At 53.4% G+C, this 23,272-nt stretch overlaps 10 protein-coding genes across 10 annotated transcripts; 4 read left to right on the top strand and 6 right to left on the bottom strand.

Annotated features, from left to right (window-relative positions):
• Positions 1-353: 353 nt before the first annotated feature.
• On the top strand, positions 354-6,159 carry DACRYDRAFT_113668 (uncharacterized protein; the record flags this gene model as incomplete). The annotated part of the gene is made up of 16 exons (XM_040769676.1): positions 354-483; positions 534-631; positions 678-805; positions 855-1,107; positions 1,156-1,361; positions 1,416-1,938; positions 1,988-2,389; positions 2,439-2,619; positions 2,670-2,790; positions 2,845-2,941; positions 2,988-3,278; positions 3,327-4,520; positions 4,576-4,992; positions 5,039-5,117; positions 5,168-5,743; positions 5,799-6,159. 16 exons carry the CDS (start codon positions 354-356, stop codon positions 6,056-6,058), a joined length of 4,956 nt encoding a protein of 1,651 aa, XP_040632487.1. The 3' UTR covers positions 6,059-6,159.
• A 106-nt stretch (positions 6,160-6,265) lies between these two features.
• On the top strand, positions 6,266-8,924 carry DACRYDRAFT_113667 (COG4-domain-containing protein; the record flags this gene model as incomplete). Its single annotated transcript, XM_040769675.1, has 8 exons — positions 6,266-6,658; positions 6,710-6,835; positions 6,885-7,116; positions 7,166-7,371; positions 7,423-7,599; positions 7,648-8,139; positions 8,189-8,773; positions 8,832-8,924. The coding sequence occupies exons 1-8, from the start codon at positions 6,323-6,325 to the stop codon at positions 8,922-8,924; spliced, it is 2,247 nt and encodes a 748-aa protein (XP_040632486.1). The 5' UTR covers positions 6,266-6,322.
• A 103-nt stretch (positions 8,925-9,027) lies between these two features.
• DACRYDRAFT_86609 (Snf7-domain-containing protein) lies at positions 9,028-9,963 on the bottom strand (the record flags this gene model as incomplete). The annotated part of the gene is made up of 4 exons (XM_040776778.1): positions 9,028-9,252; positions 9,308-9,523; positions 9,586-9,906; positions 9,952-9,963. The coding sequence occupies 4 exons, from the start codon at positions 9,961-9,963 to the stop codon at positions 9,028-9,030; spliced, it is 774 nt and encodes a 257-aa protein (XP_040632485.1).
• A 196-nt stretch (positions 9,964-10,159) lies between these two features.
• Positions 10,160-11,642, top strand: DACRYDRAFT_20022 (ADK-domain-containing protein). The gene is made up of 4 exons (XM_040771766.1): positions 10,160-10,201; positions 10,267-10,730; positions 10,858-11,162; positions 11,292-11,642. The coding sequence occupies exons 2-4, from the start codon at positions 10,514-10,516 to the stop codon at positions 11,565-11,567; spliced, it is 798 nt and encodes a 265-aa protein (XP_040632484.1). The 5' UTR covers positions 10,160-10,201; positions 10,267-10,513; the 3' UTR covers positions 11,568-11,642.
• Positions 11,643-11,748: 106 nt separating this feature from the next.
• On the bottom strand, positions 11,749-12,684 carry DACRYDRAFT_74852 (P-loop containing nucleoside triphosphate hydrolase protein; the record flags this gene model as incomplete). The annotated part of the gene is made up of 1 exon (XM_040776092.1): positions 11,749-12,684. The coding sequence occupies one exon, from the start codon at positions 12,682-12,684 to the stop codon at positions 11,749-11,751; it is 936 nt and encodes a 311-aa protein (XP_040632483.1).
• Positions 12,685-13,529: 845 nt separating this feature from the next.
• Positions 13,530-15,641, bottom strand: DACRYDRAFT_46443 (WD40 repeat-like protein; the record flags this gene model as incomplete). The annotated part of the gene is made up of 8 exons (XM_040774703.1): positions 13,530-13,638; positions 13,714-13,790; positions 13,865-14,019; positions 14,075-14,233; positions 14,306-14,379; positions 14,430-14,932; positions 14,980-15,318; positions 15,366-15,641. 8 exons carry the CDS (start codon positions 15,639-15,641, stop codon positions 13,530-13,532), a joined length of 1,692 nt encoding a protein of 563 aa, XP_040632482.1.
• A 527-nt stretch (positions 15,642-16,168) lies between these two features.
• On the bottom strand, positions 16,169-18,034 carry DACRYDRAFT_74849 (uncharacterized protein). The gene is made up of 5 exons (XM_040776091.1): positions 17,897-18,034; positions 17,634-17,848; positions 17,063-17,584; positions 16,860-17,006; positions 16,169-16,811 (listed from the first exon to the last, which is right to left on the bottom strand). Exons 1-5 carry the CDS (start codon positions 17,981-17,983, stop codon positions 16,523-16,525), a joined length of 1,260 nt encoding a protein of 419 aa, XP_040632481.1. The 5' UTR covers positions 17,984-18,034; the 3' UTR covers positions 16,169-16,522.
• Positions 18,035-20,085: 2,051 nt separating this feature from the next.
• DACRYDRAFT_20020 (TFIID-domain-containing protein) lies at positions 20,086-21,024 on the bottom strand. Its single transcript, XM_040771765.1, has 3 exons — positions 20,842-21,024; positions 20,678-20,775; positions 20,086-20,514 (listed from the first exon to the last, which is right to left on the bottom strand). Exons 1-3 carry the CDS (start codon positions 21,002-21,004, stop codon positions 20,338-20,340), a joined length of 438 nt encoding a protein of 145 aa, XP_040632480.1. The 5' UTR covers positions 21,005-21,024; the 3' UTR covers positions 20,086-20,337.
• Positions 21,025-21,351: 327 nt separating this feature from the next.
• DACRYDRAFT_113661 (uncharacterized protein) lies at positions 21,352-22,329 on the top strand (the record flags this gene model as incomplete). Its single annotated transcript, XM_040769674.1, has 4 exons — positions 21,352-21,357; positions 21,407-21,544; positions 21,602-21,799; positions 21,865-22,329. The coding sequence occupies 4 exons, from the start codon at positions 21,352-21,354 to the stop codon at positions 22,159-22,161; spliced, it is 639 nt and encodes a 212-aa protein (XP_040632479.1). The 3' UTR covers positions 22,162-22,329.
• A 37-nt stretch (positions 22,330-22,366) lies between these two features.
• On the bottom strand, positions 22,367-23,162 carry DACRYDRAFT_104071 (uncharacterized protein; the record flags this gene model as incomplete). Its single annotated transcript, XM_040767874.1, has 2 exons — positions 22,367-22,659; positions 22,706-23,162. The coding sequence occupies 2 exons, from the start codon at positions 23,160-23,162 to the stop codon at positions 22,367-22,369; spliced, it is 750 nt and encodes a 249-aa protein (XP_040632478.1).
• Positions 23,163-23,272: the final 110 nt, after the last annotated feature.

Raw genomic sequence — 23,272 nt, 5'->3', positions numbered from 1 at the left:
ATGGGGTTAAATTCCGGTTCTTTTCATACATTCTTCGCACTCCAATCATTCTACTACATCCTTAGTGAGATCCTTCCTGGGGCGTTCCTGACGCTTTTGTATTTAACCTCCTTCAGACCAGTCGGTGACATAAAAGTTCCTGGCATTGGTTAGTCCACAAGTACAATAAACCCACAATGCGGTGAGCAATAAGTAAAAAAGATGTAATTCAAACAGAGAAGAAATATCAAGTATGCTGCAAACCCACTCGGGTTTTGCCTAACATGAAAGGCTTCTAGTGGCTATGCGCCTTCTCTGCAGCGATATGTGGTCGTTCCCTGAGCGCGGAGTGCGCGGCCATCGTTCAGACAGGAATGCCCGTTAGGGCGGGTCCACAGAGCAGGGACATGGCCGGCGACAAGAAGAATAAAACGGCCAGCGCGGAGCCGTATGAGCCTCGTCCACCGACATGGAGACCACCGATACACGAGACAGCTAGCTTGGGTGAGTCGTAGAGTCACACGAAAGGAGGGCGTGCGGTGATGAACTCGCAGGGTGGGCCGACTATATCCCCGATCACCCAGAGCGTATGGAGAATGTCATGTCGCAGAAAACAGTGAAGGAAGGCCTGTCAATACCATCTTACGCATCTGTATGTGAGCTTGTTTGCGAAAGCACAATGCTTACCAGAGATACAGCAAGAGGCAGTGACTTCGCATGGGGACAATTTGGAGAAAGTGGAATCAGACGAGACACTCGAACGTCTAGGACTGCTGATGGCGCAAGTACTGGAAAAGAGAGAGGCAGGTATGGGTATTCCGACGCAGTGAATATACGTTTGCTCTACCGCGGAAAGGCGTTGACGAGGAGTGTAGAACCTCATACAAAATGCCACCCCGCGTGACAGTGCCGGACATGCGTCGTACAAAATGGCTCGATGCGCTGGCAGATCCCAGCATACCATTGAAGGATATTGCAGGGAAGGCTTCACAAACTGGTGCAGCGACACCGGACTTCTACATTCCCCACGGACCAAAAGGGTCAGAGCTGTTCGAGCTATTGTACAATAAGAACGTTCCGATCGATAGGGCAGTATGGTTCGTGAGAATAGTTGGATATAATGACATGGTGAGTGTCATAGTGTAGTGCACCCCTGAATATCCTAATGTTCTGTAGGCACCACTTCGCAAACAACCTGGTTACAATCCGATGTCCTACAGTTTCGACACGGCGAAGGAAATCATCATGTGGTACAAGAAGCAGCTAGGCGAGATCAACCTCCCCACTGCTCGATTACAATCAACTGCGCTGAAGCAGGTGTTCAAGGGTGTAATGCTTGATGCGGATAGCCGCATGGCATGGTGTTCCAAGTTTGTCTACACGTAAGTGTCCAGGGTCGTTCAGTTGCCAGCGGGATGCTGATGAGTGCTTCCCAGAAACCAATTGGCGCGAGAATTTTACAAAGAGAGCATGATAGATCACGGGACATTCCTTCTCTGGGCTGCTCAGCATATCGGACATTGCAACCTTGCCCAACTAGCCATCTTCGCCAGATTGGTGGATGAATATGCAGCCGAGATGTGCGCCCATCGCGCCTTCGCGAAGGCACTGGTCGACAATTCTTTGGTTAAACTCAAGGAGATTGAAACGAGCTCTGGAGCAGAGCATCTCTCAGGACTGCAGAAGCTACTGCGCAAGTTTATTCAACTAGCTATGATGGACGTTCCTGAGGCGTTTGTTGCTCCTCGAAAATGGCCGTTCATGGTTGAGGCTGTCTTCGACGTCATTGACGCCTACGTGCCACTCAATCCGGAGACAAAGGATGAGGTCAGGCAACAAACCCACATACAGCTTCGACGAACGGCGCAGGAAATGAATCGGCGGAATTGTGCACTGCTCTTCCACCAAGAACGGACAGATCCTAAAGGACGCCTTGGACAGTGTATTATTGCCATTCGAGTACGCAGAGGTTCTTGTTGCCATGGTTTGAATGCTCATTTTGTTTCAGAGTCTAAACTCTCTTGGGCCAAATAGTGATCTCGGGTCCTTCAAGTTCTTCGAGGCGGACGAAAACGCATTCGAATCTAGCCTTAGTCTGCTGTTGACTTGGGCTGTTAGCCATTTTCAGTATGGGGATCATCGCCCATACGCTGTTTCCAGCATATTGCGGAAGTGGCTTGATGATGCCAAGCTCAACGCTGAACGACAGAAAGTGAAAGTTAAGCCCGCGGACATGTTGCAGGACCGACTCTTCCTCTGGCTTCACTCCTATCCTTCTACATCCCTCCATTCTGATCTTCTGGCCATCGCCATTCTTATTGGAGAACTCATAAGACGAGGTGTTTTCTCATATGCAAGATACGTGCAGGAACTAGTAGCACGGGGCGAACTTGAAAACTCAAGTGAAGAAGTGCGTTCCCTATTCTATCTAAGAGATGAGTCCTGAGACGCCCTTGGAGACCTCACGGCACGTAGAGATAATCAGACAGACGCCGTTGATCAAAACCTGGGAAGCTCAAGAGCTGTTGCACCGGACTTCTCTTTTCGATCGACAGGTTCAAATCACCCCGGAAGATAACACCATGCTCAGTATGCAGCGAGAGATAGTGGCCTGCCTGCCAGAAGTTTTTGTACCAATGAGTAAGTAGTCTCTTTAGCGTCTGAAGACGTGGCTCAGGCTTGTTCACTAGACGACGACGCCGTACAGGTCTCAAGTGAGTTTCCAATCACACTATCTGGATCCCGGTACGAACAAGCTAGAGTCATTCATCACTGGCTGCTGCCTAAGATTCTAAACAAGCACTCGACAATGTACGCCTACATCTCATGATCGTTTCATGTGTGGGCTGATCGGCTGTTGCCTAGGGATAATGATCAGCCATCTGCGTTCATGAGCCTCGCCTGCTATGCAGCTGTGGTACAACTACTTGCGGATACCAGGCTTTACGTCGGTCTTCTCGAGGTAGGCTTGGTTACGAGAGAGGTGGCAAGCCCTAATATATTTGCAGTTAAACCTGCTGGCGCTTAGCATGGCATCATCCGCTGATGGTGATCTCACTGAACAGACCGAGCTCTTTACAGCTATACTTGACACACTTGAACGCTACTCGTCCATTTGGGCTTGCATGGATGCAAATGCCACAATTGCACAGAGTCTGTTTACCAAGATACAGAAACTGCGCGTCCAAAGGAGGCGATGCATACCCTTGTTGCGTTTTATCAGGCAACACCGATTCTGGCGATCACTGTCCAAACAAGAGAAGACAATTATTGAGGTTGAATACGGCCGTTCTATTAAGGTGAGCTGAGAGTCATCTACCATTTCAACGTGACTGATTGAATGAGAGGATCTGGAAATTGTCGTCACCAAAACTGCGCCAGCAACGTTGACAATCCCGGAGTTGCAAGACGTCATTCATTCCCCGAGCCCACATTCTCCATATGCCGTTGCAGCAGCAGTATGGGGACGTCTGAACACCATCGAGGATTGGCCCGTTCTTGTCTGGGAGAACATCATGAAGGGTCTGCTGGAGTTTTCCCTGAAAGAGACCACCACTCGAGATGAGCGCGTAGCCTGCTCGAAACAGCTCAGTCTGGTTCTCCACCAAATTGATCGAAGGTTGCTGAAAGGATTCGATCACTTTCTTCGGCTATGGTGTGGACGGACAAAAAAATTCAAAGTGCTGGACATGAATGCAGCGCAGTGGGAACTACTTGTGCCACTCCTCATCAAACTCTGTGTTTTCAATGCTGTTTCTTGTTCAACCATTCTCGAATGTTTTGTCTATCCAGTCTGGCGACAATTTTCTGCCTTATCAACATCGACTGAGTCACAGCTCTATCGGGAACGTCATGTACCCTGTCTCTTCCAGACAGCCATTTTGGTTCTCTGCCTACTGCTGCAGAATAGTGCGACTTCGGGAGATGGTGCCGGATTAACACCCATCAGTCTTCCGCAACTCCAGCGACTCCAAACGAGGCGACTCGCTATGTATCGAGGAACGAGCTTTCAGGCGCTTCTAGATGGTGTTTGTTATCTTGTGTCTCTCAGCACCAACCCGCTCCTCACTCCGGAAGTCTCCACGATCCTGCTGAGGCTGAAGATGAGTCTGTTGGACGACCCATTGTTCAAGCAGCAAGTTTCTCGTGATCCAAGGACTGTCAAGCAAGCATTGTGGTCTTCACCAGATGTGCCCAGAACGCCTGAAATGGAAGATAGGATGGAAGAAACACTGATGCATTTAATGAGAGCGGACGATCTGGACGCAGCGACTCCGGCAAGTGATACAACAGAGGCCAATTTTTGGAAGCGATCAGTTGCTGAACTTGATCCATGGAGTTGTCACCGTGCGGCGGTTAAGCTTCAGTTAAACTTTCGACGATTATGCCGCATAGCCAGAAGCAACTCACCTGAAGCATCGACATACGCGGCCCAGCTGGACGGTGCCACGACGGCATTATTTGCTCAGACCTGGTCATCTGAAGAGCTGGTATATATTGCTGAGCTCTTGGCCGGTATCGATTCCAGCGCAATTAGTGAGGTGAGACAAGTCCCTCATACTGCACCACATCTGTGGATATTGACGTTCTCGCAAGTTGCTGAATAAAGCGTACGACAAGATCACCGAGGCCCTTCGAAATGCCTTATCAAATCTGACCGCTCAGTCGGCCAACGTATTTAATGGTATTGCGACGGACACCATCAACCTTATGCTCAAGATCACCTCACCTGTCGCTGTTATGGAAAGTGCCTATCCCGAAATACCAGCCCTTATAATGGATAATTTCCTTCAAACTGTCTCCAGCACGTGGCGGGCAGTCTTCGCTCGTATCAGCCCTTACACAACTCTACAGGCTATGGACAGTAAACCTATCGATGGTGGAGTGTATCGCGACCTCATGATGCTGACCACTCGTCTGTTGCACTTTGCATTAGGCGTAATGGACAATCCTACATCCGAATGGAAACGTATCTCTGAGACAGTCATCAGCTTTGTTCTTCAATTCGCAAATGTATGTGCCTTCTATCGGGTATTGACAAAGTGCTCAACCAGATTAGTTCTATGGTACCGACGGACCACTTCGCGACAGCATCCTCTTCTCTATGTTACTGGACACGGCGTGCTATCTTATTGATGGTTAGAAATCTACCCAGTTACTGTCCGTTGATCCTGACCATGCAATTCAGATATTCCTCATGATGTCAAGAATCCAAACGCAGATATAATTCGCACGATACCCGGGCTTTATCCTACAAATCTATCCCCTCACATGTCACTCTGGCACAAGGAGCGACTTCGGAAGATATTACAATACGTTCCCCGGGATTATTATACCGAGGGACTACAACATGCAGCTACGTCGAAACATCCCGCATCCAGAGTGCAAAATCGCCCCTGGGAATGGGGCGAAAGCTTCTACAAACCGAGAGAGATGGGCAAGCAAACGGTCGATGATTATACCGCGTTCCCTTCGCCGGAGACAGGACCCAGCAATTCGCGTAGTATTTCTCTAGATCTTTTCCAAGTAAAGGTTACTCGTGATCGAGTAGCTGAGTCGACACTGTTCGACGATGCGACCGACAGCGATGACACTCGGCGGGCGGCTGAAGAGCGATCAACCGGTGATGGCTTGGGCGGCGAAACAACGTTCGCTCGAGACTGGAGAGATGCAAAAGTGCCGCTGCGAGGAGCTCGCTTACCCGAACAAGTCATAGACGACGACACCGACGACGAAGAGTGGCCTCATATTGAGGCTCTAGCCAGTAAGAAATGTACCCTGAGCATGTCGAAGTCCTGACCACTCATATGATTTGATAGTTCAAGACGCCTCCGGCGTGCCTGGCAAAACTGCGGTAGCTAGGCAGCCAGCAATTCAAGCTGCGAAGGCGAGCAGGAAGCGTCCAGCTTCCAACACACCGATTGACATTCCGGACGATGACGACGACCTAGAGATTGTAGAGGTCCTCAAGCCTGTCACTGGCAAGGGTACCGGTAAGGGCAAGGCTGGAAAAGCGCCGGCATCGTCCTCGCGGGGAAGGGGAAGACGTGCTTCTTCTACTTCCAGAGGGCGAAAGTAATTTCTTCTTGGGTCTTGAGAATGCATACAACACTGTACTTTGGACACTTTTGTAGCCATATCAACGTATAAAACATTGTGTTCTGCTCTGTAGAATCCAGCATTGTTTCAACATCCCATGTATATATGACCAGACCCTTCACTTGGATGTTGAAGTGGCAGTGTGAAGCATTACTGTATTTGTATCACCAACTTACAATCGAGTTGTCGCGTAATTCCGTCGTGCGACAACAGTCCTTGCAGTACATCTGCAGTCCAATTTCCAATGGAGCTGGAGGGCAGGCTAAGCCCTCGTACGCTGACGACCTTACCGTCGATCGTCAGTGCACTCGCTGCGGTCCAAGCCGACGAATCCGCCATCTTCCTCTCCCTCTCTAAGCTTCTGTCCGATCGGCAGCCCATCGCCAACTCGCTCGTTCGTTTGAAGTACCTCATAGAGCGAGTCGAAGAGTTGGAACATGATGCAGACGGTCTTGTCGGCAAAGTCAGTGTTACAGCGCGCACCGCTGAGCTTGTGGGTGGGAAGGTGTCGGCGCTTGATGAGGAGATGCGAAGGGTGCGAGAAGCTGCTGATCGAGTCGGGTTGATCGCGGACCTGAAGGTGAGTTCCTACGATGTGAGAACATCAAATCGAAAGCTGATACAATTTCAGTCATCACTCTCGGACATACAATCTGACATTGAGGCTCAAGATTGGGAGTCTGCAACCAGACATTGCAGCAGGGCAATGCTAACTCCGAAAGAGGTAATTGAAGGCGCGTTCGCGGAGAAGACAGTGGTATGTTGGTCTTATTGTATTTCTTGTAATGGTGCTGATTATTTCGAAGCCTACTGCGGATTTACCTCTCCCTCCCTCACAGACGCTTGAGGACGCTCGGAAGGTGCTGCTTCAAACATTCCAGCGACACTTTTCTATTGCCGCGCAAAAACGAGACTCGGCAGCAGTTAGCCGATTTTTTAAGCTATTTCCTGCTATCGGATGGGAGCAGGAGGGATTGCAGGCATATTCCGACTTCGTTGTAGAACTCGTGCGAGGGAGACAGCCAATTTCGGGGAAAAGTGAGTCTAAGCGGCATAAGTGTGGTTATCTGACTGATATTTCCTTCAGCATCATCACCTATGTATTATATCTCGATGATGACGGCGTTGTTCGAGTCCATCGCCTTGATAGTTGATCAGCACCAGCCGGTTGTTGAGAAATATTATGGCCCGGGAAAGATGATCCCGGTGGTAGTTCGCCTGTTACAGGAGGCGGACAAGGTCGTGCGAATATTGATTGAGGGGTGGGAGGACGAACGAGCCATGAAGCGGAAGGTGTGTTTCACCGACATGAGATCATGCGCGTGAGCTCACGTTCGGTTGCAGCTGACCGAAGCACGAGACGCCAGTTTTGCTGCTCTTACCCCTGCGGGAAAGAAACAGTCCAATGGTGTGGAGGATGAAGGGCCGGATCCGCGAGAAATCGACAAGGTGTTGACCGAAGCTGCTGGCATGGCGGGCAGATGGGGCTTGTTCAGACGTTTCTTGCTGGACCGGTTGAAGGTGAGCACTCGATGATGCAGCATAAGTGAAATCTTAACAGGCGCTCAGAGGAAATCTGCCCCATCAGAAGATGACGTTGACGCTGAACCCACAGCAGACACCGTGCAGTCTTCCAGTAACGGGGAGCAGTCTGAGGAGGATCAAGCGACGACTGTCCTGACAATAATCGACGAGTCCGGCTGTCAGAAAGATATCAATCATCTACTCAAGGCCTACTACGAGCCGCTTGAGCTCTGGTATCTTCGCTCGGTCATCGATCGAGCCCATCGGATGTCCAGTGTGGACAGCTCCCAGCCCACTCCGCAGACGACAACACCGGACGACTCGTTCTATATCCTACGGCTGGTACTGCACCGTTTGATCTCGAGCTCCTCTTTGCCTACGATGGAAAGGATGTGCAAGCTTGTGGAGGAGTTGATGGAACGAGATTATGGTGGTGTGATGCGCAGGAAGCTGGAAGACGTGTATCGAGGTGTGCAGAGTATGCCTGCTAGCAAGGAGAAAGAGCGAGTGGAGCGTGAGAGCCGCACAACGTTCATCGTAAGCGTTGATAACAAGGAGAATGACCTCCCAATCTGAAACTCCTCAGATCTGCCTTAACGACCTAGACGTGTCGGCATCTCACATGGAGCGACTGACTGATGATTTGCTAGAATCCCCTCTCATTCCCCAGAACTTCCTATTGAGGGAGATCGAAGCCGCCCGATCTCGGATCTCCTCCCTCCTCTCCCTCGTGCCAAAGTTCCGGTCCATCCTAAAGTCAGGCGTGGAGCAGCTGTTCAACCAGCTCGTCCGGCCACGTCTACGAGCGCTCATGAGCGATATCTACAAAGACGTCACTTACGTGCTGGACGAAGACGGGTACGCCAATGCCGAATATCAGGATGTGGTGAAGAAGCGGTTTGTCAAGTCGTGGGAAGCGGTGCTCGAGGGGTTCAAGGACAGTTTCACTGAGGTGAACTTCCGGATGTTCTGGACCCTTGCGATAGACGTGATCGTCCGGCCTTGGGAGAAACTGGTGCTGGGCATGAGGTTCACCGAGCTGGGAGCGATCCGGTTCGATAGGGAGGTGAGGAGCATCAGCTCGTATCTGACCTCGCAGACGTCATTTGGCGATGCGAGAGAGAAGCTCCAGCGGCTCCAGCAGATCGCGACTGTCCTCAACCTTGACGCTGTATGTCTTTCTCTGCAGGCATGCATTACAACAACGAATTCTGACTGACTGTACATAGGAGGAAAGCGTAGACGAGTTCTACACGTCGAGTGGGATTGCGTGGCGGCTCAGTGCGAGCGAGGCACGGTCGATCGCTGCGCTGAAGGCTTGAAGCGGCGGATGAAACGAGGGAGGGAAAGGACGTGCAAGAGAAAAGGCGATCTGGCATGCTGTATAATACCACCGCATACGATACCCAATACAAACAGCTGAGCTCATGATTTACGAAGTGCGTCCAAGCGCGCTTGCAAGTCGTCGACGTCGTTCCCTCCTGTGCTGGGACCAGGAACGGGCGCGCTGGAAGGAGGTAAGGCCGGGTTTGACGGGTTTGTTGCGTTCGACAGAGGGGGAGGATGAGAGTCACCCCCCAATGCGACGGCTTCACGGTTGTTGGCGACTGGAGTAGAGAGCGCCGCCAGTGCAGAAGGGGTGTCAGCCAGCTGTTCGCAATCGCAATCAGTAGGCATCACCCATTAAAGAGAAGAGAAGCCAAACCTGTTGGGACAACGACACTCCAATCTCGTCCAGCACCTCCTTAAGGATCTTGTCCCCCTCCTCTTCCTCATCCTCCGCCTCGTCATCCATCACATCATCCACAGCGTCGCTCATCATCTCCTCCTTCATGTCCATCGTCGCGCTCTCCTTCTCAAACTCGTTCATGATCCTCTGTATCGCCGGGAGGTTCAACCCACGGTTCATGGAAGCCATTGCCTTTCCTCGAATTAGCCACCTTGCTCCCCATCTGCACAGAAGCAGAAGGTAGCCGCACGCACCCTCGTAGCACCCCGCATCGCCTCCGCCATCTGCTGATTACTCCTCAACGTCTGGATCCTCAACCCAACAGCCTGCAACTGCGTCCTCATCTGATAAAACTTCTGAACATATCTTCTCGTCCGCACCAGGTCCTTCGCCATAACCTTACACGCCGCCATCTGCCCTAGTTTGGCGCTCTTACGGATATCACCAACGAGTTTCTTCTCTTGAGCTTCGAGTTTCGTGCGCTCGCGGTCGAGCTCTCGCTGCGCTTTTTGTAATGCCCGCTGGTGTTGCCGCAGACGCTCGGCAGGGGTCACGCTCCGCCCGAAGAGGGTGTCCTATTCCCGTCAGCGGCGGGTTTACGAAGCACGAAAAGGACGTACGAGGATGTTCATAACTGCGATACGGTTGTCGATGTCCCACCGGGTAGCAAGTAGCAAGTAGATGTCTAGCTCGTCGTCGTCGTCATCGTCCAGTGCAAGTGAGCTGCGCGATTCCCTGCTGGTCATTCACGTTCAGTGGCTGTGCCTTCGTCGTCGTCAACGTTCTCAACACCGTTCTCAACACCGTTCCTCACTGCTCACCGTCTCCCGTCCTCATCACAGGAGTCCGCAAGCGTATGCCAAACGTTCGGTCAGCCTCGCTTCCCCTGCTAACCCCCACCCGCATGCACTCACCCTCTAACGCACTACCCCTAGTAACCGACCCCCAAACCTAGCCGTCCTCGTCCTCCTCCCCATACTCGCATTCACCGCTTTTGCCTATATATCCAAACAGCGCGAGCTCAGTAGTCCTGCTAGTAAGCGGCCTGCCCAGGGTGCGAATCCGTTGGTACCGTCTGTTCAGAGGAAGAGTGATTAGCTACTTCGGGAGAAGAGATTGGTAGGGTTATCGGCTCGGTTGTTTTCTACGAGTTTTTTTTGTTGGAATAGGCTGGGAACGACTATGGACCAAGTGCAGCAACCGCATGTACAAGCCGAGACTGTCGGTGTCCCCGAGGCAGTCTCTCACCCCGACTCCACCGACCCCGCACCCGCACAAGGAAAACCAGCGTTCGACCACAAGAAAGTGCTCGTCATTTTCGTCCTCGGCGGGCCAGGTGCTGGCAAAGGCACCCAGAGCGCAAACTTGGTTAAGGATTACGGGTTTGTACATCTTTCTGGTATGCTGTCGCTGTCACTGTCTTCCCCTTTCCTCCTTTTTTTCCTTTTTTTTTTTTTTTTTTTTTTTTTTTTTTTTTTTTTTTTTCTCTTTCTTTTCCTCTCTGTTCCCACTAACCCCCTCCCTAGCTGGCGACCTCCTCCGAGCAGAACAATCCCGCCCCGACTCGCTCTACGGTGCGCTAATCCAGTCCCACATCCGGGAGGGCACCATCGTTCCTATGCACGTGACGCTACACTTGTTAGAGGAAGCGATGCGTGCTGCGCTTGATGCTCACGCGCACCCGGTCGGGGAAGCGGGAGGGGGAGCGGGAGGGGGAGGGGAAGAGGGGAAAGGGTGGGCAGGGGGGAGAGGGTGGGAAGAGGGAAGGGGAAGGTTCTTGATTGATGGGTTTCCGAGGAAGATGGACCAGGCTGTGAGGTTTGACAAGAGTGTGCGTCCTGTGTCCTGCGTCCTTTTCCTGCTGCGTTCTCTCTGCTGCTTGGCGCTCCTGCGCCTGCGCCTGCGGCTGCAGTGCTTTCTGGGTTGTGGTTGGGCATCTGCTAACCCCACCTCTTCCCAGGTGTGCAAATCCGGTTTCGTACTCTTCCTCAGCACCACAGAGTCCGTCCTCCTGCACCGCCTAACCGAGCGTAGCAAAACCTCTGGGCGAGAAGACGACAACCCCCTATCGATCAGCAAGCGTTTTCGCACATTTGTGGAAACGAGTATGCCGGTGGTGGAGGCTTATCGTAGGAGGGGGAAGGTTGTTGAGCTGGATGCGAGCCCGGAGGTTGGACTGGTTTATGAGAAGATTAGGATTGCGGTCGATGCGGCGCTTGCTGTTGTCGCTCCTTGACCGGCGTGGGCATCACGCATGTCCTCTTTCCTGAACAAGATGATGTAGATAGATAGAATGAACAGTCCTAGTCCGCAAAAACGGTATCCATTTACCAAAAGGTATACAAGTACAACGCGCGCATGCGCATGCACACAGTCAAGCGTAGCATCAAGTCAAGCGTAGCATCAAACGTCAAACATCAAGCGTCATGTGCAGGACGACGCTCGTCCTCCTTCGTGTCCTTCGCTTTCCAAACTTCCTCTACCCTCTGCCTCGCCGTCCCCTTCGCCGTCGCCACCGTCGTGGTCGTGGTCGCCGTTGGCGGCTCCCTCTCCTCCCCCCATCCAAGCGCCCTAACCTCCCTCTCCAACCCCGGCCAAATCTCGTCACTCGTCTCCCCTGTCAAACTGACGACTCTCGTCCCTGCCTCTGCCCCCTCCGCCCTCAGGTAGTAATCCAACACCGGCCTAGTCTCCCTCTCATACACCTGTAGCCTCCTGCCAAACACAGCCGGATCATCATCCGCCCTCTTCTGCAGTCCTTCACCCGTATGGTCGTCCTTCCCAGGTACACGCGGCGGGTTATACCCGAGGTTGTACACTCTTCCTGATGGTGCGTGTACCCACCTGTCCCGGATACGGGAGAGGATCGTCTCGTCCGGAACGTCGAGATGCACTACGAGGGTGAGGGGCTGGCGAGTGTGTAGAAGATGACGGTCGAGCATCTTCGCTTGCTCTACTGTGCGTGGAAAGCCGTCCAATACCCAGTTAGGGGAAGGAAGTGTGTCTAGTTCTGAGAGGACGACCTGGAGCATTGTCCGATCTGGAAGGAACTGGCCTGAAGCGACGAGGGCTTCTGCGTGTATGCCCAGAGGTGTGCGAAGGGATATGTGTCGACGGAGGGAGTCGCCTGTTGATAGGAATTGAAGTGGGAAGAGAGAAGTAAGACGTGTTGAGAGAGTTCCTTTGCCTGAACCTGGTTTGCCGAATATGACGAGTCTGAGGTGTTTTGGTGGAGATTGGGATGGAGATGGAGAGTAAGGAGTGACTGATATGTCGAATAAAGGTGATTTATGTGAATGAGGTGAAGTGGTGAATGGGCGAGTGAGGGGGAGGGGGAGACGTGGGGGGATCATAGTGAGAGTAAGGAGAGTGAGAAAGAGAGTCACTCAACAACAACAGAGTGAGTACTAGTGGAGTACCATTCATCGACCAAGTGATCCGCCTCCAACTACAGTCACTTCCGCTACTTCCGTTGGGGACAACTTCCTATTGGTCACAGATACAATATACTCTTTCTATCACGTTCTGACAGCTGATATTTCACAAACGACCATGTATCGAGTTCTAACAATGCACACAACTCTGTCTAAGAATATCATATCACGAGAGCCAGGCTTTGTACTGAGAGCATATGGACTGAAAGCAATCACATCACCTATATTGTAGTTAGTACTACATGCAGTCAATACATTTATCACAGTACATAACAGCCTGCTCATCCTGGACCAATACTGGGATCACTGAGTCCCAACTCTTGATCCTGCATTCTCCCTCTTCGTACTGGGCTCTCATAAGAACCAGATCCACATCAAGAGATTTCGGAAAGACTTGCTGGAACTTGGATGGGAATCTGACTGCTCTGGACCAGTTCATCTTCTGATCCCGAGTCTTTCACCCCTCATCTATCGGCTATACACCCATTTCCAAAAACGGGTTCTGGATCATGCACCACTGGAAGCTCTAGCCCCTACCTGTGCTAAAGTATCGGAACGAAGTCCTTGTAGGAAGAGGCAGAGCTGGAGAATGTCCTCTTCGCAGCACTGTGGACTCTCGTGTAGCAATGTAGAATCCAATTCCGATATCCAATATGTGATCCTAAATACAAGTGACATCCACCCTGCGCAGAACGAATCGAATCAGAAATGACGAACACCCTTCTCGCGCTCTCAAGATACACCCCTAACCTACTCGCGACTCGTTACTCCTCCCCCGGGGCCCAGAGGATACACCTTCCACTGGCGTTCCCGCTCACTGCTCGCTCTACGATCGACGGGTGGGAACAAGTGACCGCTTGCACCGCTGTGATCCTACACCAACACCATCGTCAGCACCGACATCAGGATCGACGGGATCGCCCAGTACGCAGAACGAGCGGGACGTACTTGGTACTGTCATACAGCTGCGCAACTACCTCTCCAGTATGGGAGAACACATCGAGCGAATGCTCCATATTCCCCACCTGCGTTCGTTAGCCCAGTGCAAAGGTGGTAAACAACAAGAAAAAGGAAGGGAAGGCAAAGGGAAGTTACACACCGTAAAATGGGGATGTACGTCCGGGTTCGGACTCCACTGCGCCCGGAGGATGGTGAGCCACCGCCCGGTCTGGCAGTTATGAGATATCTGCCGGCGGGGCTTGAATACCTGGAAAGGTGCTTCTCGGGCGAGCGACTCTCCCTTCAGATCCCAAACTACGTACATGTGAGCATCAGCATCGGTCTGAGGAGCACTTGAGGAAAGACGGACCACGAAGATGATCATCATAGCTCGTACTGACGATCTTCCTCCCACTCGGATCCCAGTAAGCGCTACTCGCACTCGCGCGATGCTCAAACTGTGCCTTGAGCAGTCCATACCCTTTCTTGCCCTGCTCGGCAGAGTACAGAGGGGCGAGGTCGTCGTAGTCTACGTAAAAGGGCTCGGCGGGCTCGGACGAGTGCGGGTGGGACGTGGCGCTTGACGCGCTGGGAGAGGTACGGGGTGGTGTGGGGGGAAGCTTGGGTTTCTTGTCTGGCTGAAGAAGGTGGGGTAGCTTGCGCGAGTCCCAGATCCTGGAGTTTGTTAGAGCGGGTTTGGGGAATGGATGATAACGAGAGCGCACTTGATCGTCCGATCGTTCGAGGCTGTTAGGAGCAGATGCGGGCTCGTAGGGTTGACGCTCACGCAGCCGATCTTCTGCGCTTCGTTTATCGACCACCTTACAGCACTGTACCTCGGTTCCCGGATATCCAAATGCGTCAGCCCGCCCTGTACGTCCGAGATCCACAGCTCCTGTCCGCTGGGGGTGATATCCACAGTAGAGAGAAGCGTCTTCTCAAGGGAGAAGATCTCGCGCGACACGCTGCTCTCGAAAGACGTATGCCGGAGGGTGCAGTCATACGCGGTTGTATACATGCACTGGGCGTTAAGCGGGTCGATCTTGACGCACGAGATGCTGCTCTTGCTCGTTGCGGGCCAGTGCGGCTGCAAGCGCCAGTACTTCCCACCCTCGGCAGTCTCCTTCGCTTCCTCGTCCTCCTCATCCGCCGGCTCGTCTGGTGGAGCCTGTGCGTCCCAAATACCCAGCTGGCCGTGCTTGTCCCCAAAGAAGATAAGATCTTTCGTCTGCTGAGAGTTCAGAGAGGTGCAACACCTTGTCAGACCGGACATACCCGCTCAGGATGATACACGGCAGAGTATATCCGATCCTCCGTGACCTTAGCCCTGCTCTTCACGACAAGCTTAGCGAACCTCTCCTTGAGATCCTCCATCCCCGGATCACCCTTGACGTCCTCATCCACGCCCACGTCGCCTAGATACGACCGTTTCGCACCGTCGACGTCCACAGCCCGGAAAGTTGAACTGAGCGAAGCGAGGCTCTCCTCCTCCTCTTTGATCCCCATCGTGGAAAGATCAAGATCCTGATGTCTCGGGCGAGAAGCAGCAATCTGCCGCTCGATCTCGGCCATCGCTTCCTCTTCCTGCAAACGACGCGCTTCGGCCTCACTCTCCTACACCCTCATGAGCAATTCATCCGCTCTCACGAACAATAGCGCACCAATCGCCGTTTCTTAGCATCGGGGCTCTCGTTCGGGTCCTCAAACGCCGCCCTCTTAAGCCGCGTCGAGCTCCGGGTGGGCATCACCCGTTCCGGCAAGACGGGAGAAGACCTCCGTTTCCTCAAAGTTTGGACAGGCTTTGCCTTCTTTTCCTTTATGGGAGGGGCGGGCTTGGGCCCGAAGAACCCTTCCCCGGCGGTGTCGAGCTTGAGCTGGGCGAGGATGGCTTTGTTGTGTGCGATGTTGGCGAGCCGCTCGCGTTCGCTGGTTGACATCAGAAAGGTTTGGATGGCATAAATGAAGACGTACTAGTTTGTTATTTCATCCATGATGTTGTAGAAATGTAGCGCGGTAGACGGCGTAGATGGTGTCGAGGAGAAGAGGGTACGCTGGAGAGATGACTGTAGAGCGGAGACAACACGAAATAAATCAGCGACGCGTGACGCGCCGTAAATAATCATTTCACGCGTCTCGTGTCATTGCACACTTGTGAATCGGATATTCAAGTTGAAGGATGACTGGACGTCCACGATGGGATATTCCACCTTTCACTAGATACATTGTACACTCTACCATACCGACACACCTTCGTACACTTCGCCGTCCACAGTATCTAGCAATTGTACATAGGCATACATACATTACAACCGCGTGCTCGTAATCTTTCGTCAGGAAAGAGTGTATGTAACAGCTCGGAAGGCCTACTGTACATACAATACAGAGAATGAAGAGAGATTACGAATGTGGGGACACGTGCAGTAGGTACGTTGGATATGGCACAGGCGGGGCGTCGGGCGTCGGATTATGTTGTTGTTGTTTGCTGTTGGTTCGCTGGAACAGATGATGTTGTCGCTTTTGAGGGTAAGGCGTTAAGGACATGAAGGTAAAAGGGAATCGATGGAAAAGGAAAGCACTCGGAGTCTTGAAAGGAGAAGCATTACGTCATAAAATAGGTATCCCCGTTAGGTCAGGTATCCCCATGTGTTCGGCTTGGCCGGAGAATGCAAAGCAGAAAGAAAATGAAAATGCCGGAAAGGAAAGAACAAGGAATAAGAAAACAGACACTGCGAAAATATGTCCGCAAAGAGAAACTGTGGCTCGAGTTAAAACAGTCCGCATGACGGAACGCGGAGAGAAAGATGCAGAGTAATGTCGCTCAGATGCACTCCATGATGCTCAGTTCGAGTATCCTGAAATTTTTCGCGTCGAGGGCGGCTTCCGTCCAGCCGATCTCATCGCGCCAGTCGAACGCGGCCGCCTCCTTCGCCCCGCGTCCATCGAATAGAGGCAGCTCATCGTCGGGCAGACCGCGCCAGAGGAGGAAGACGCGGGTGCAGGTGCTCGGATCGGTGGTAACGGAGATGTCGATGGCGGAGGAGAGGCGTTTGGGAGACATGAGGCGGAAAGCAATCGTCTTGTGGTGCGAGAAAGCGTTGATGTTGTTGCTGTGTCATGGTTAGGGTGACCGTTCTCATAATGGACATTATGCTTACCAGATGAAGTTGGTGCGCTCCTTCACAGGAACGCCGACGCTATCGAGAATTTTGTACAGATGAGGTATGAACATATCGAAAGGCACCGCAAAGCTGCCATTCCAATGCTTGACGTAAGAAGCCGCACCGTCCACTCCGACTTCCGGACTAGATTTCAACGCATGAGTGATTTTTACGTAGGAACATCAATCAACGGTACTTACGTCACTTCGTAATAGAGGGATGTGACGACCGTCTCGGTATGGAAATGCTCAAGATAGCCATTCTTGTTCGCAGTCCGAATGAAAAACTTGGCCCTCCCGTCCGGCAGTATCTCAGCTTGCGGGAAGGTGACACCAAGCCGCCAAAGGTTGGACATGGTGATGTAAAAGTCACAGTATTGTGGGCTCGGGGCCATGATTGTTGCTTGGCATCGTGCGACCGACTGCTGTTTCGAGACCAAGGCCAGACGACGCATGATGGACGCGTCCATCCAGAAGTCGCCCTGCAGACCGGGGTCTCTGTATCGTGTGCCGGTGAAATCCACTGTATGCGTGCCAGGCTTGTGGACAATGCTCAGCTTGCCGTAGAACGTTCCGTCGACCATGATGTTGTCGTCGGTCTTCGACATGTCGTACTCTTCGGAAGTGACCCACGTCTCGAGAGCGACAGTCTGACCCGGATCGAGTTCCAGGTTGAACGTCGCAGGCATCTCGAGCACAGGGGTAGGAGGACGGGGAGGAGGGCTATTCACTCATTAGCGGTGTATATGCGCGGAATATTTGGCGGACCTACTCAGGAGGAGGGGCAGCGGCATCGGAGACAATCTCGACTCTGATACCAGGTATACCTTGAGTAGCAATCTGCCAGGTCTCATCGTTGCCGATCCAGATCCAAGGTCCTTGGATGACACGGCTAGCTGCCCAGGATGCCATATCTGTTGGCACCCGGAGGGCGAATGCAGTGCCCTCCGGAGGCTTGAGCCAATCTCGGGCTACTACTTCGAGGTCCTAGCGAAGTATTAGCGCGGTAGCGCGGCGCATACACTTGGAACTCACCCCGTAGGTCTTGGGGAGGATACGGATAGTCTCCATTTCCCCGTGAACGAGGGTCATGTAGACCGGGCGGGTGCTGGCGAGAGCCATGTTGGGTGTTTGTTGTGTTGCGGTGTGCGCAAGTTCCCAGGGGGTCTTTCCTTTCTTGCTGGACGGGGGGACGGGAGCGGCGACCGCCCAGGGAGAGGGTACGACGGGTTGACCGCTGAGGGTTGCAGCGAGCATATAACCTGTCCAAGGGACAGGTGCCAGGTCAGCGAATGTGTTCCGCGGTGGAGAGGAATATAATGAGGGGAAGGAGAAAGAAATAGAGGGCGATGCTGAGCGATACACTAGGACGGAAAAGGGATAATTGCGAGATAGGGGTAAAACGGATTGTGCTCTCGCTTTGGCGGACGGGAAATAGGCGATGATGTACGGTCGAGTCTTGCCCTTGACTAGGGCGGTCGAGGAGCAGAAGTATCCTCGGTCGGAAGGGGGAGTTGAGGGAGCATCAACAACCCGAGGTGGTCGAGAAGAAGATTGCGCGGGGAGTTGACCGCGTGAAACCGGGCAGGCCTCATAAGGTATAGACAGTGCCCGTAGTCCAGGGGAAAACAATGGCCATGAGGTGTGCGAAGTGGGCACAGGGTTGCGGTCCTAGAGACCCACGCTCCCGGTCGCCTCCTGCTATTGCTGGCATGTGCACGAGCACACCGACAGCCGCCCGAAAAGCAGAGGGCGCACAGATATGGCAAGTGGTGGTGGAGATGGAGAAACGATGGAGTGGTCGACGGAACTCACCTAGTATTGAATTGGGGTAATCAGGGGATATCGTTTTCGGGGGTTGAAGAACAAGCAGGCCTTGGGTGCTTGTGATATGCTTAACTGACTCGATAGATGGTGGTCGTCGTCGAGTTTGAAGTGAAATTGTCCTGTGGGTGCGTCTAGCACGGAGAGAGAGGGGGAGTGAGGGGGTGATAAAGTACTGGATAGAAAGAGTCGAGGAGGAGCAGGTCAGGAGCGAGTGAGGCAAGGCAAAAAGCAGTCAAGCGCTCAGGTTTGCCTCACCCATAAGGGTAGGCAACCACGTGTTGTTTTCCTTTACTTCTCATCTCTCCCGCTGTGTCCCTTCGTCTTTTGCCGAACTCATCCTATCCCCTCCCTCAACTCTCTTGCTCTAACCAGCAGGCGCAGCATGATCATCTTACGCGGGCGGACCTCCCTCTTCCTTCCCTCTGTTCTCTCTCCAATCGCCCACACGCGCTCCGTCTCCCCAGCGGAACATTCTCGAGAATGTCAGGCAGATCTCCGAGACGCGCAACAGGTTGCTTGTTAGAGTACCCCTCCGTTTAGCCCCTCTGATACGTAGCATCTAGCACAGCGAACCACAGTGCAATTCGTTCGGATTCGCGATCGGGGGCATGCCCCAAATTGGTTCCCATTTCTACCTCTTGTTCCATCCCTCTCCGAAGCCACAACCCCACAACCACCCCACTTCTGGTTATCTTTCACTGTGCCTCCCACACGCACCAATGAGCATTACGCCCTCACGCGTCTGCTACCACCAGCATATGGTCTGATTGCGCACGATTAGCACCACCCAATAAGCTTTCTTCCTTTACAACCCCTTTCTCCACGAGGAAAATCCGCGACCACGCCGATTCTGGCGGTTGCGGTCGAGTCATGCTCTTACAGCCTAAATATCATCACATTGCTATCATCGTCAGAGAGACAGGGGAACTGTTCACAACTGCCCGGCGCTTCCGGCGCTGCGACTGGGATCAATACACTTGCAGGTGAAATGGCGGCTGCCGAGGAGCCGCCGTGATGCTGATCGGAAATCAGTTGAAGACTGGTGGTGATGGTTAGTGATGGCCGTCGCTGCGCATGGGCACGGCGCCGCGAATAGAAAGAGGATGATTCTGTGTAGGAACCGGCAGCCTGGACCGCCGCGGAGGATACGAGTAAATCTGAGGAGGACAACAATTTCTCCTCAGTGTTGGCAGTGGCTCAGAATTTCATTTGTCGCAGAAGCTATCGAGAGAAGCAGCCCTCAGTTTCTGGGAACCCTTGCTAGCAGCTTCTCGTTACGCCAACAACACGCCGTGAACTGCCGTTCACCACGCCCTCGCTTGGCCGACTTCTTGATCAACTACGCCACGGAACACAATAGAATGGGGCTATGGTATTCACACCGTACTCCCCCAAAATCCTGCTGATACGCACCCCAGTCCCCAACTACTGTAAGGATACACGGACCTACTCATACAGACTCGCTGGATTCAAGCGAGCACGCCTCGCCCTCCTTGTCGAACGTAATCCCCGCATCACCTGAGTGTCAACCTGACAATGGCCAGTAGCCCCGCCCACGCCTGAGCAGCCAAGATCCGGCCTTGTCAGGCTTCTCCAGCAGCATCAGGCCGATGTGAGAAGAGGCCAGACCGGCCGAAATCCCCGCGCCTTCAAGCCCCGTTCTCAACCTCGAACTCCGCCCTCGCGCGTTTGATCTCCTCGTGTAGGAAGAGCAGCTCCTCGAGCCTCCCGAGCTCTTTTGCGTCCGCCTCGTGCCGGAGAGCCCAGCGCAGGTCGTCGACGTGCAGCCGGTTCTTGGAAGGTGTGTGGCGAAGGGCTGCCTGGCACTGCATCCATTGATAAGGGTCAGCATGCGAATCACACGCCAGCGGTGGGAGAAGGAGAAATGTGACCCGCGGTGTAGAGGGACGCGTCATCCCGCTTGAGAAGTGCGGGGTAGGATGCACGCTAGAAGGCAGGAAGTATGTGAAGAGAATGATAGAGACGGACCAGGTCGAGGATGTACTCGATCACGATCTCCTCCATGACCCCGACGGTATCAGGTGCGGGGTTTGGCACGTCCCCAAACGCGTACATGAGGTGCATCACTACCGGGCCAAGATGAGCATTCATTCCCAGCACATACTCTTCACATTCAGACAAAGGCGACTCACGGTCCTTTGTGAACGTATTTTTGAATACCTGTCCTCGCTCCCTGTGATCCGCCTGCCCACGTCTCGCTCTCGCAGGCTGCCTCTCCGGCACCATGCCTGCAGTGGCCGTAGCAGCAGGTGTGCCAGCGCGGGAATGGACAGCGGACGGTGTGGGAGTAGGCATGCCAGGGTATGCGTACTGAGCGTGGTGAGACTGAGAGAAGTAGGCCATCGGAAGCAGTGGCGGATTTCTTTGTTTGTTGGAATACTGCAGAGTGTGTCCAAGGTGAGACATACCCAAAGGGACGGGACACGATCGGTGGTTGATCGACGTGCACGTGCCAGGGCGGTGGCTGTGTTATCGTGGCTGAGAAAGAAGGCGCGTCGCGGTATCACTGAGGAACATACCTTTGACAGATAACGTGACCTGCACCTTTCTCTTCCTCTTCCTCTCTCTCTTCTGTCCAGCTTCTCCTCATCAACGTCCATCCCCGTCACTACCTCAACCCCGTCAAGCACTGAGCACCCACCATGGAGGTCCGTCCTCACTCTTCAGCCCAGAACACCCCTGACATGCCTCGAACAGTACGAGCACGACCAGTCAAGCGCGGGAGGGTTCCCAGGCCGCAGACCGGACTTTAAGAAGAAGCTCGTTGTCGTCGGAGATGGAGGATGTGGGAAGACATGTCTGCTGATCGTCTATGCCGAGAACCGGTTTCCCGAAGTGCGTCTTCTCCCCTCCGAGCAGGCAAGCAGACGCTGACCACTCGTTCGATAACAGGCATACGTACCGACTGTGTTCGAGAACTATGTCACTACCGTACCTTATGAGGGAAAGACAGTGGAGCTCGCGTTGTGGGATACGGCCGGGCAGGAAGAGTATGACCGACTCCGGCCACTCAGTTATCCAGAGAGTGATGTCATCCTCATCGTCTTCGCCGTAGACTTTCCCGTCAGCTTGGCCAATGTGCAGGATAAGGTGCGTTCTGCTCTCTCTCCCCACCTCGATGTATCAGAGGCTAATGCGGTTCACTGGCACGGTAGTGGTACCCCGAGGTAGCCCATTTCTGCGAGACGACACCCAAGATCCTTGTAGGGACGAAGATCGACCTGCGACAAGACGACCACACGCGGCGGATGCTCGCCGCACAGGGCCAAGTGCCCGTCACGCCCGATCAAGGTGCCGGTGTCGCCCGCGAGATAGGGGCGAAGTACGTCGAGTGTTCGGCGAAGACGGGGCAGGGGGTGAGGGAGGTGTTCAACCTCGCGCTGAAGGAGAGCATGCGCGGCAAGTGGGGGAAGGTGCTCAAGAAGCGGTCTGGGGGGTGTGTCGTTGCGTAAGCGGGCGACCACCTTGCAGGCCTCTGCATACCCGCTTCGTCTCACCTGCTGGTCTCGTGCGTTTCTCCCTGTCTACCTGCAGCTCAGTTTCTTCGTTTTCGACTTGCAACCTCTCGGACATATATCTCCTCCCGCACAATATCGTATTCGCACCCTGTGATCTACCATACATCCCAAAATGGAGAAACCGTGTACCATCTCCCACTCACTCGACCTTCTCTCGTGCCGTGCTGTGCGGGCGTGGAGGGACGCTCCAGGCGCTGTAGGCGACATAGAGGAAGGCCAAGAGGATGACGTGGGTGGTGCCCCATTCGACTGCCGGGAGATGGGATAAGTCTCCTGCAGGGACATGTACTTCTATCACTGGATTGCCGGGTTGCTTGCCCTCAGGCGCTTGAACGGGAAGGAAATAAAACGATGTGCCGCTCTTGTATGGGGAAACGAAAGGTGGTGTCAGGTCATCGAAGGGTGACGTCTCCTCATTGTTGTCAACGCTCTCTGCCGGGTTGTCAGCCCTATCCTCCCGGGGACGGAAACAGCGTACCACAAGCCCAATATACGATAGGACACGGCAGCTCAAACCCCACCTGTCCATACATATCCAACAGGTTATGCTCCACCGGCTCCGGGTAACGCATATGCAAAGGCAGCTCGCTTCCCCCGCCCTCTTTCGATGGGTCCAAGTTAAGCAGCACGACCGTCCCTCTGGGGTCTACGGCGCTCACGGGCCCCTCCAAATCAGTCACTCCAAATATCATGAATTTCCCGAGCCGGTGATCGTCGGCCTGCTGCTTGAGCTCGTACGGATCTGCGAATACCGATGGGGGTAGGAAGAAGAGTGCTTGAAGGATACATCTCTCGGTTTCTGGTGGCAGAAGCGCAGAGAGGGGGGTGAGGAAGAGAGAGCGGTGAAATCCTTGCCCAGGGAGAGAACAGTTGTATGCCGGCTCTTGGTGAATATCCCGTGCTATGTGGGAAAGGAGCAGTGTTGCAGAGTCCATAATTTCTGAAGTAAATGTTCAAAGGGAAGGTTGAAAGGGACGTTCAGGGTCTACATTATCGGAGGTATCTCGGAAGCGATAACTCCGGTGTCCCTAATCACTCTCATTAA

The sequence above is a fragment of the Dacryopinax primogenitus genome (genome assembly GCF_000292625.1).
Source record: "Dacryopinax primogenitus strain DJM-731 SS1 chromosome Unknown DACRYscaffold_2, whole genome shotgun sequence".
Lineage (NCBI taxonomy): Eukaryota > Fungi > Basidiomycota > Dacrymycetes > Dacrymycetales > Dacrymycetaceae > Dacryopinax > Dacryopinax primogenitus.
The sequence above is the reverse complement of the archived record's forward strand: the minus strand, read 5'-3'. Positions and strand labels throughout refer to the sequence as shown.